Consider the following 10,730-nt stretch of genomic DNA (forward strand, 5'->3'; position numbering starts at 1 on the left):
GTAATACAAAAGAATCTGCTAGTCATCTCGCGTGTTCCTTCTTGATTCAATAATTGTATATTATCTAAGTCAATTATGTCACGTAAGTGTACCATTGATAGTTGCGAAGATAAATGATGAACATTTCCACTTCTCTTTCGCTTGTCAGTCCAGCACTGGCAACTGATGTACGTATACAATAACAAGATAATTTTCCAAATAGAAGGAGTTTAAAGTTTCTAGCGTGAATACATAGAAGTGTAAAATTTGAAAACAGTGGTGAAAAATGGGATCCAAGCAAGAAATTACGCAGCCGCTGAATTTCGTAATCGATAACAATGTGCTCAAGGGTGCAGTGAAAAATATTAACGTACAAACCAAGACTATCGGGAAATCTTTGCTGAAAATATTCAGCGATAATCCCAATCATGTTGGACAGGTATGTAGATAATCATTTGTTTTTACCAATGCCCGAGTCAGTGGAGAAGAAACAAAGCTAATCTTTTACACAGATCGAGGCAGAAACTGGAAAACAAACGAGATACTCTGAGATGCGGGAAAATAGCATCCGATGCGCCCAGTGGTTGCAAAAACAGGGCATCAACCATGAGGACGTTGTGACCATTTGCACACCAAACCAATTGGACGCTTACATTCCGTGCATAGCCACTTTTTTGGTCGGAGCGGTATATAATCCCTGGCATCACGAAACTACGTTACGTAAGTTTGGTTTCATGATCGCGTGTAATTTTCATCAATTTGATGAACAAAAAGTCAACTTCTTACATACTCTAATAAAAAATAGAATTAAGCTTGGCTTGCAACTTTTCCGGCTCTAAGATTTAAAATTAATTTTTTGGAAATGAATTATTTTATCTAATAATTATGATTAGCAATATTTTTTAAATTTATTGATGAAAAAAAGCTTTGAACTTCTTAATATTAATTTAAAAATGTTGAAAATTGCCAATACTCTGTTATTCTATTAATTTATTATAATCACAACGCCGAAAATATATAGTATTTATTTTGTATTCAGCAATGGCCAGGCATCTTATAAATTTGACGAGACCAAAGTTTATCTTTGCTTGTGAAAATTCAATCAAAATATTGAAAGAAGCTGCGATCCTTGAACGCTTACACGATGTTCACTTCGTTGTTTTTGGCAAATATGTAAATTTCGTGTCTCTTCGCGATATAATGCGCCTACAAAGTAATAAAGAGGTCCTCGAGTTTGAACCTCGGCTCATTGAGAATCCAGATACGCCGGCGATGATTTTATTTTCTTCGGGAACGACAGGAATGCCCAAAGGAGTAACGCATTCGTATCAAACGCTCTTCACTAACTTGGAAAATTTCAAATTGTTGTCTATTAAGAATTGCGTTTCGCTGTGGTACTCGTCGCTCTACTGGATAAGCGGCACTTTGTGCATGCTTCAAACCATTTTGGCCTGTGCGACTCGTGTTGTTCATGCCAATTTCGATCCTGAAGAAACGTGCAAAGTTATTGAAAAGTATAATGTCAATTGGTTTTTCATTCCACCGAGTTTGATTACTTACTGGTGCAAATCTAATGTTCTGTCCAAATATAAAATGCAGTCACTGAAATCACTTATGACAGGTGGCGCAAAATTGAGCAAAGAAATTATTGTATCGTTGAAAAGAGATCTTCAGCCTCACGTACAATTCAGTCAGGGATATGGTAAGGCATCAGAACATAATTTTTTTAATCACCCGGTCGTTTATAAAAAGAAATTATTTATTTTCATGATTTTACAGGCATGACAGAAATTGGTGGAATCGCATCGATTCAATCGCAAAGTTGCCAAAGTATCGAATCAGTCGGCTTCGTAGCTCCAAATATGCAAATAAAAATTATTGACATCGATACCGCAGAGATATTGGGCCCTAATCAACAAGGTGAATTATGCATAAAAACACCAACGGTGATGATCGGATATTATAAAAATGCAGCAGCAACTAAAGAAGCCATCGATGAACAAGGTACGTGTATTTGTTTGGTGTATATAGCTAGTTTCCTTATACCCTCTAGTTTCTGGATACTTTGAATAAAACCCCACTTTTTTAAACTAAAGTTTACTAAGAGTAAAAGCATTAAGCTTCAATTTTTTAAGGGTAATTTTTAATAAAAGTTTATCGGAGTCGAACTATAATAGCAAAATAATATACTTTTATCGTTAGATGCAAATTATACTTTGCATCGGGTGAGTTGTATTGTCCCTGCTGGCAGAGCTTTCTTATCGATGATTAAAGTTGTTTAATTTTTCGCTTGAATATGGAAATTCGTTAAGAGATCAACCTGTGAAATTTAAAAATAATTCTTGCTTCAAGACCCGGAGCTTTTACTCGCATATTTATCAAGAGCCAGTACTTGGGAAAAAGTTCAACTGAACAGTAATATTTAAAAAGAACGAATTAAAAATGAAATCGTCTCAATGTTTAAGTTTATGTACGAAAGGTGAGAGAAAGGTTTTTCACATTTACAACAAAATAAATAGTAGTTTGAAATAGTTTATTTTTGGTTTGCTACAATTGTATGCTTTCATCAAGTAAATTTACTCTACGATTGTGTGCTTTTATCAAGTAAATTTTGAGTATATTCGAGTATCCAAATGATTCGCAACAAAGAATACACTATAAGGATTTGCTCTGTTTATGTACAGTTAATAAGTGTTTTTTGAAGTTACCTTTTAGTCCAAATGATTTTCGACAAATGTCACATTCGAAAGGTTTCTTACGATCATGTACTGTTATATTGTGCCTTTCAAGGTCACTTTTTTCTCCAAATGATTTGTGACAGATATCACATTCGAAGGGTTTGTTTCGATTATGTACTATATTTATGTGTTTATTGAGGTGACCTTTTTGTCCAAATGATTTTTGGCAAATTTCACACTCGAATGGTTTGTTTCGATCATGTACTACATTGATGTGTTTATTGAGGTCACCTTTTTTTCCAAATGATTTTTGGCAAATTTCACACTCGAATGGTTTGTTTCGATCATGTACTATATTTCTGTGTTTATTGAGGTGACCTTTGTGTCCGAATAATTTGCGACAGATATCACACTCGAATGGTTTGATTCGATTATGTACTGCATTGATATGACGTTTCAGGTAGCTTTGGTAATCAAATGATTTGTGACAAATATCACACTCATGTGGTTTTCTACGATTGTGTACTGCAAAATCAATGAATATTTTATCATTTATGTGATTAGTCTGATTTTCATTTTCTATTTTCACAAAAGATGGATAACTTTGAAGCTCAATTTTGCAGATGGTCGTCGATAAAGACTTCATTTCAGGTTTAACATTTTTACACTCAAAGTCTACGAATATTTTTTCATCGAACTCTTTTTTAAATGACATAGTCTCGTTCGTGTGTTTTCTCTAAAATAAAAATTGATTGATAATTTTTAATTGTGAAAACGTAGAATAAAATGTCAACCACTTACTGATGATTTATAAAACTTGAACGTTGCAAAGTTTTTTGCTTCACATAAGTTTACAGAATCAAAAATATTATCGTCACCTGCATCTGGTCCAGTATCTTTCGATTCTTCCTTTACCCTGAAGACAAATCAAGTTTGATGAAGTAATCGCTTCAAGAATATCATCATTTATATAAAAAAATGTATACCTAATCATATCTACTCTACTTTCCAGCAGTCTTTATTATATGTATTCACAATGAATTTCCACAAAATACGTAGAAAAAATATTCGAGGTTATACTACCTTGTGTAGCCAACATTTTACCTCAAATTTACCCATTTGTAAACACGTGTGTATATTGGTCAAGTGACCCCGCAATTGTGATAGCTACTTGGTGACTCTTTCCCCCTCTACCGTAGACTAGCCATATGTAGTAATGTTCTGCGATATACCTACATTTATAAAGACATTTGCATGTCATTGAAGGGAGCTTACCTGTCTAAATTGAACTTTTTTACCGTGGGTCATTTTTAATAGAATTAAAAGGCACGTCTTAATGATAATTTTCACGTCTTTCACGATTTTGAACAACATGAAAATTGTTTTTTAATAATTTTAGAACCATGTGTAATTTTCTAAAAATGAAATATGACATTCAACGCCTAAGATTCCCCTTGTCCGAAAAAACTCATATTCATTTTCTGTGTTATAAATGCAAATTTTCAGGACATAAAAATGTTCTAATGAATAATATCGTTGAAAAATCGTTTAAATTAATAAGTGAAAGCCATTAAAGTCAAAAGTATCTCAAATATCCAAAAACTACTCCAAGTACTTTGTGCTAATATTTAAGTTTTTTGCAGGTTGGATACATACAGGTGACAAAGCTTATTTTTCTAACTTAGGAGAAATATTTATTGTTGACCGATTAAAAGAAGTAATGAAGTTCCGAGGACACCATGTGTCTCCCTCTGAAATCGAACAAGTATTAAATGCTCATGACGGTGTTATTGAAGCGGCCGTAGTTCCAGTGCCACATGAATTGGATTTAGAAAGACCAATGGCTTTTGTCAAGAAAGTTCCTGGATCAAAAGTAAAATCAAAATCATATTAGAAAATTGATATACTTATTAACACAAATAATAATTTAATTTTGTTTGCTTCTTAGGTCACTGAAGAGGAGCTCATTCAATTAAGCTCTACTTTAGGTGAAACAAAAAAATTATGGGGAGGTGTTGTATTTGTTGATGAATTACCTTATACGGCCTCAGGAAAATTGAGCCGGAAAGATCTTAAAGAAATGGCGAAACGATGCATTGTCAATTAAATTTTCAGTATGCAATTTATTTAATAGTTTAATTTACGTCAATATGTACATTCATCATCTCTAGTCATTGCATAACGAAATTCGAAGTACCAAAATTCATTTTATAATTTATTAAAATTGACTTTCAATCTCATTAGATATTGTACAATTAATATACATTCAAATTTTGACTAGTTTATTTATATAAATTTCTTAAATAAAGACATTAGCCTACGTGCTTAAACAATAAACTTTGTATAATTAATTTTACGTCATGTAAAACATTCCTTTATTAATTGGCTATCGTGACTCTGGCTTCTTTGAACATAGCCAGAAGAGAATCCAAAACTTCTTCCGCATTCGGGATTATTTGATTTGCTGGTAAGAGGAAACCGTAGTCACCTGTATCTCGAAGTTCATATGTAAAAACGACTGGAACTCTATACTTTGCCTTAACCCAGTCCATGGATCCACCGCTAGCCACGTCTAAGTTAAAAAAAATTTTAAATTAATGTTTTAGTTCGAGGACAAAAATATATGAAATAAGTTAAAGGTAATTTAAAGTATTCTTACATATGGTCTCAGCAACATTTCCAGTAACATATTTTGTGCCGTATCTTCTGGCAAGAGCCGCAACAGTTTTTTTACCGATGCTCAGCTGAAAATATAAAAAGACATATTTTTGATAAATAAAATATTCAAATTTATATTAAATATGTATCAAATCAAAAATTCAATATGAATCAGTATGTGCCATCGGGTTTTCGTTGTGATTATTGATAAAATGGTATTATTTTTGACAGTGGTTGTTTATTTGATATGAATTAGTTTATTGTTTCTGGAATTTATTTCTTACGTGTTTATAAAAAATAAGATTAAGCTTGATTATCAAATATCAATACTATACAGAACAAACAAAATTGTCTTCATTTGGAATTCCCAAGGGAATCAATTTTGTTTGTTAACGAAAATAACTTGAATCGTTTAATAAATAATCTATTTGCACATTAATTTGATTGTAAAAATGAAAAATAAAATTAACATATTTGAAATGAATTTACTGAAGTTGCATATTTAATATTATTGATTAATATATTTTGGTAACTTTTAAAGTTGTTTTTTACGCAAGATCGGGCTAATAAATTTTTATCTATAATTTGTTAATTAAAAAAATTGTCTTCAATTACTCACCGATTCATCATAATTATCCAAATGAGCTTTAGTATGTCCGTACGGGAACAACAGTAGTTGAGAGTAGCTGTGGAACGAAATGTAAGCGTATAGTTTTTTACCGACAGTATCGATGTACTCGGCCATGCTTCGTGTTTCGATTTCGGAAAAGGCTTTTCTACCGGCAAACGTGTCGGAGCAAGGATTGTTGCTGGCACCGCCACCTGTAAGTAAATTTTTTTACTCGGCTGTTCGAGCGTTGGCCATGATAATTCAATAAGTAGATGAATCTTACTCATCCATTTGTAGCCCCAGTTACGGTTGGCATCTGCACCTCGGCAAAATCCATTTACCGACAGAGTTTTCCGCCACAAGCGATTCTGCGAGTTAAAAAATAAACATCATAAACATTTGTCCGCGAGATACGAGTGTAAAATATAAAGAAACGCGCTGCACTAACTCTATTGTGAGTGTTGACGTATCCGTCGGGATTGAAGGACGGGAAGATGTGCCACTCGTAGGACTCGGCCAATCGGCGCACTTCCGGCTGTTCGCTCGTGAGGAATTGATTAACGATGTAAGTCACCGTTGCGGGCGATATCCATTCTCTAGCGTGGATGCCGCCTTCGATGAACACCGTCGATCTCTCCGTGCCGTTGGTCTGTCTTCCGAAATTCAAGACGACCCCCTTGATCGGGCGACCTTGGTACGTACGGCCGCCGTCGACGACCCTCACCTGTCCGGGATACTGCTTGCCGAGGTACTCGAGCCAGGCATAAATCTCGTCGAGAGTGTGGTATCTCTTCCAGCCGAAGCCGCCTTCGCGAGTCAGCGGCTGCTCGGTGTCGATCAGCCGCTGCACGTTCTCGATGTAAGTGTGGTAGTGCACGTTCGATGACGACATCAGATTGACAAAGTCCGATTGACTCTGCGGACTGACCATTATGTCGACCGCGTGACCTACCTTGTTGGGCGAGCTCCAGTAAGAATACTGCAAGAAATCGTAAAGTTTACACTGCGTTTTACGATCCGGACGACGATGAAACGTGATAAGTATTATGCAGATGAATCGCACGCGCTCAAGGTCCATTATCCGACTCACACACTATAACATTTCCTATCGATTGCTACAAGTAAAGACCGAGGTTTTCTACACTTTTTTTCTAAAGATAATTATAAACAACGACGGATACTTTAAATTAGTTCTTCAAGAGATGTCAAAGCCAACATAAAAATAAATTCTTTTTTTAATTTGCAGTGTACAATATTTAGCACAGTCGAGTTATTTGACATTTTCGCTTATTTTTTTTCAAATTACCATAAGGCTTTCTAAGAGAATATTAAATCATGAATTTCCAGAACTGCTTTTGAAAAGTTTCACTCATACATTCGCTCAAATAATTTTTTAAGAGCATGTAAATTATCGAAAAGACGCGCTCACCTGTCCATTGTAATTTTCTAGGTGTCTCAGAAGTTCCAGTTCGTCTGTGCTCTTTGGTACCACACGAAAAACTTTATAATTTTGAAAACTAACTTTTTCAGCTGTCGCAAAAGCTGCGACAGCGAGAAGCACTAAAACGATCCGCATGATCATCTGTAGAAAATACAAAAACGAAAATCAAATTTAAACTCTTCAAAATGATAGATATACTTATATAAAACCAACCGATCAACAAACACAAAGTAGTAATAGAGAATAAATATAATTACCCTTTGTCATTAGTCGGAGATAAAATTGTGAGTGACTTTGTTGCCGGTGACGCGTATTTATATAAAGAGTCAATCCCCACTTGTTAATTTTGCATCTAGCTAATATAGTCTCCAGTAATTGAACAGTTTCTCATATCGCGTACCTTAATTTTTCGTCTGATACCAATCAAACCTGCAAAATTTTTTCTCTTTTTGTTTTTTTTTCTCGCGAAGATTATTATCAAATCGATTGTATCTGACATTTTTCAAACTGATGCAATTTCGCTTTCCTAGACACTCATATGAGAATTAAAATTTTGAGTAACGGGGTTCTGCTATCTTTATTGTTGCACTTATTGTTTATTCAGAAACAGAAAGTAAAAACATATTCATAAATGGATTTTTCCCTGAGATAAACAAGATTTATTAATGTAGGTCAAACCTTCACCTGAAGGATGACTATATAGTGATACGAGCTGCACGTTGTTCTAGTTACTAATTACGTCGATGATAAATTTTTTGGCTATTTTACAGATAAAAATGTTATTTACTTCATTTTTATTAAATTTATAATAAAAATATGAATAGCGAAGTGATTGTTATAATCGTGGAAATGATAAAATTGTTTCTGAATAATGGAGTAGGAAATTTTGCGATAATTCATTTGGCACGTGCGAGCGGCCTTGCAAACAATGATGTTTTACTCGTGTTTGTAATCAGTAAACATATACGTATGCAGGTGAATATTGCCAAAAGCCCATGACATTGCTCAAGATTTCTTGCGTAAAAATTTATTGAAATGCGGGCTCCACGACGGTTCAAGTTCACACGCGAAGTGTTGGATGAAGAGTAGAAAATTTTTCCATTTTAATTGGCCACGTGAAATTAGAATTCATGTAACTACGCTTCGAGTTGCGACTGTTTGTAAATAAAGATAAAGACTTCTTGCCACTTCTTGTACAATTCGTCGATTTGAGATAATTTTCGGTTATCTGGTGCAATGCGCAAATCCAATTTCACCGAGTGAATTTCGAACTGGGCAACTTCAGGGAAAATTGACAAGTGACAAATTCAACTTCGGTGAAAATGCTCTTCAACTGCATGAAATTCTATCCGAATGAGCGTTGCAAAACCGAATACGTGTTCGTCCACCTGAAAGCGATTTTTCTTTCCCGGAAGAAGTAATTGATTGACTGTTTGTGCTCGATTAAAGAAATACCTATCATTCTCGTCGCAAAATCTAATCGGCTCGAGACTTAAATTTTTATGCTCAGATAAAATTGTCTACTGAGAGCACTTATGTTTACATACAAAAAAATGTTTGTTGTCAATGATGTTTACAAATATTATTCAAGATGCGATTTACACAGTTACGATTAATTTTTTATTTTATTTGCGGAAAAAATAAATGGCACAAAACGGGTTAAGAAGGTTGTCTACCCCCGAGTGTTGAAACAATTTTATTTGAATATTGATTTCGATTCGATTGAATAAAATAAATCGTATAGAAAAGTAATAGTTTTTTGGATGAAAAAATCTTAACTAAAACGAATACAAAGTCTAGTCTCTATCTTAAGTCGTGAAAAGAAACATTGTCCCACATTCAGGGTTCACAACTTCAAGAACAGCAAAAGCGTACAAATGTATCTTTACTATTTGTATTATTTGAGAACATGTCTGATCGAAACAAAACGCAAACTTATCGCAGTCAAATCATTAGTCATGTACACTTTCTTTGAAATCATGTGTGTCTGATTATAAACTCTCAGTAACAGTCCTACAATGCATATTGAATCAAGTATTCCATAAGTATAATAAATTGATAATGAGCTTCAGTTAATAAAAAAACCTTATACCTATTGCTTATTTGTACCACTATACAACTTAATGGTAGATTACATGACTAGGGGGCTGAAAATTAGAAAGCCTAATATTGGTCTAATGACTAAAAAATAACCATTTAAAATATTTTAAAATATTACATGAGAATTTATTGACTTGTTTTCGAGGTTTTTTTAGATCAGTTTATAACCACTTTAAATACGATCACGCTATTTTAAGCGTTTACCACTAGATGTCGAGCACTTTTATCTATAAATCTGCAAGTGGCAAAGTAAAAATAATGGTATAAGTCAAAGTTCGGATGCCATAAAAAAATTAATTTCTACTGGAAGACTTCTGAAAAATAGTATACGCACCTATGAAAAAAGGAAGCCTTGGTTTATCCGTTTCGACTGATTACGTCCTCTGAAGCTTTCCAGTTTTTCGCTTCCTGACCGTGTAATCAAACAATTATATTGTTTAAATATGCGATCAATTTTTTTGCTCAAAGTAATTGATTTAAAAAATAAGTTCGATAACAGTGATCAGTTACAATAAATGTAGAAAGTTAAAGGAAAATATTCGACAACATGAGCTAATTTTCTGCGATTTTGATCATCGGGTGTCATAATCAATTTAAAAAAAGATTTTTATTATCTGACTATGTATTATCAAATAATTATGAATGATAAAATTGATATATCTATACTGACCGGAATTGCTTTCGTCAATTAGCCTTAAGGAGGTTCGGGGGTCTCAGAAAAATACAGCCAAATTTTTAAAAACATTTGTTTGCTTTGAAACTTCATATTATGAATGTTAATATAACAAGAGATCAAAATGTACTCCCTAGTCCAAATCCAGATGTTAAGTAGTTTAAAATGGTAAATATATCAGTGAATTGAATAGATTATTGTTGTTGTAATTTATCGATAGCATTGCTACTCTTTTCAAAATTAATTTACACAGATATTACTTGCATTAATAAATTATAATGTTTGAGAAATGTAGTGCTACCTATCCTTTTAACGAAATTAAAGTTCCAGAAGTTAGAGAGCACTTCAAATACTCTGATTATTTCAAATTTTAATCAATTATATTTGTGCTTCCCATTTTATTGTATTTCTAGTAAGTTTCATATGATTTACGTATTAGCTACGAGAAAACAACATTTATACAAAATTTCAAAACTTTATCGACGATATCGAGGATTCCTGCAATTATTTCTGAGTGATAAGAGAGTGAATTACATTATCATCACTCAATACATAGAATGAATGTTATTTGTTAGGTTATGACGTTATGAG

At 33.5% G+C, this 10,730-nt stretch overlaps 2 protein-coding genes across 3 annotated transcripts; one reads left to right on the plus strand and one right to left on the minus strand.

The window, feature by feature from the left end:
• LOC106651678 (4-coumarate--CoA ligase 1-like) lies at window positions 1-4,994 on the plus strand. Its single transcript, XM_014370306.2, has 6 exons — window positions 1-418; window positions 492-699; window positions 1,019-1,681; window positions 1,759-1,983; window positions 4,301-4,530; window positions 4,606-4,994. The coding sequence occupies exons 1-6, from the start codon at window positions 266-268 to the stop codon at window positions 4,762-4,764; spliced, it is 1,638 nt and encodes a 545-aa protein (XP_014225792.1). The 5' UTR covers window positions 1-265; the 3' UTR covers window positions 4,765-4,994.
• On the minus strand, window positions 4,761-7,711 carry LOC106651679 (zinc carboxypeptidase-like). 2 transcript variants are annotated; one of them, XM_014370307.2, is made up of 7 exons: window positions 7,624-7,711; window positions 7,355-7,507; window positions 6,374-6,904; window positions 6,209-6,293; window positions 5,935-6,137; window positions 5,317-5,401; window positions 4,761-5,229 (listed from the first exon to the last, which is right to left on the minus strand). In XM_014370307.2, the coding sequence occupies exons 2-7, from the start codon at window positions 7,505-7,507 to the stop codon at window positions 5,036-5,038; spliced, it is 1,251 nt and encodes a 416-aa protein (XP_014225793.1). In that variant the 5' UTR covers window positions 7,624-7,711; the 3' UTR covers window positions 4,761-5,035. The 2 variants fall into 2 exon arrangements, with proteins under 2 accessions (XP_014225793.1, XP_023319357.1); XM_023463589.1 differs by lacking the exon at window positions 7,624-7,711 and adding an exon at window positions 7,580-7,619.
• Between the last annotated feature and the right edge of the window lie 3,019 nt (window positions 7,712-10,730).

Source organism: Trichogramma pretiosum, unplaced genomic scaffold (assembly GCF_000599845.2).
Source record: "Trichogramma pretiosum strain Unisexual culture from Peru unplaced genomic scaffold, Tpre_2.0 scaffold76, whole genome shotgun sequence".
Classification (NCBI taxonomy): Eukaryota; Metazoa; Arthropoda; class Insecta; order Hymenoptera; family Trichogrammatidae; genus Trichogramma; species Trichogramma pretiosum.

Excerpts from the sequence above, each read along its gene's own strand:
- LOC106651678 (XM_014370306.2), top strand. The coding sequence starts at position 266 with ATGGGATCCAAGCAAGAAATTACGCAGCCGCTGAATTTCGTAATCGAT. Across the intron at positions 419-491 it reads ATCCCAATCATGTTGGACAG|ATCGAGGCAGAAACTGGAAA; the intron begins GTATGTAGATAA and ends TCTTTTACACAG. Across the intron at positions 4,531-4,605 it reads AGAAAGTTCCTGGATCAAAA|GTCACTGAAGAGGAGCTCAT; the intron begins GTAAAATCAAAA and ends TTTGCTTCTTAG.
- LOC106651679 (XM_014370307.2), bottom strand. The coding sequence starts at position 7,507 with ATGATCATGCGGATCGTTTTAGTGCTTCTCGCTGTCGCAGCTTTTGCG. Across the intron at positions 6,138-6,208 it reads CTGGGGCTACAAATGGATGA|GTGGCGGTGCCAGCAACAAT; the intron begins GTAAGATTCATC and ends ATTTACTTACAG. Across the intron at positions 5,402-5,934 it reads TGGATAATTATGATGAATCG|CTGAGCATCGGTAAAAAAAC; the intron begins GTGAGTAATTGA and ends TTATATTTTCAG.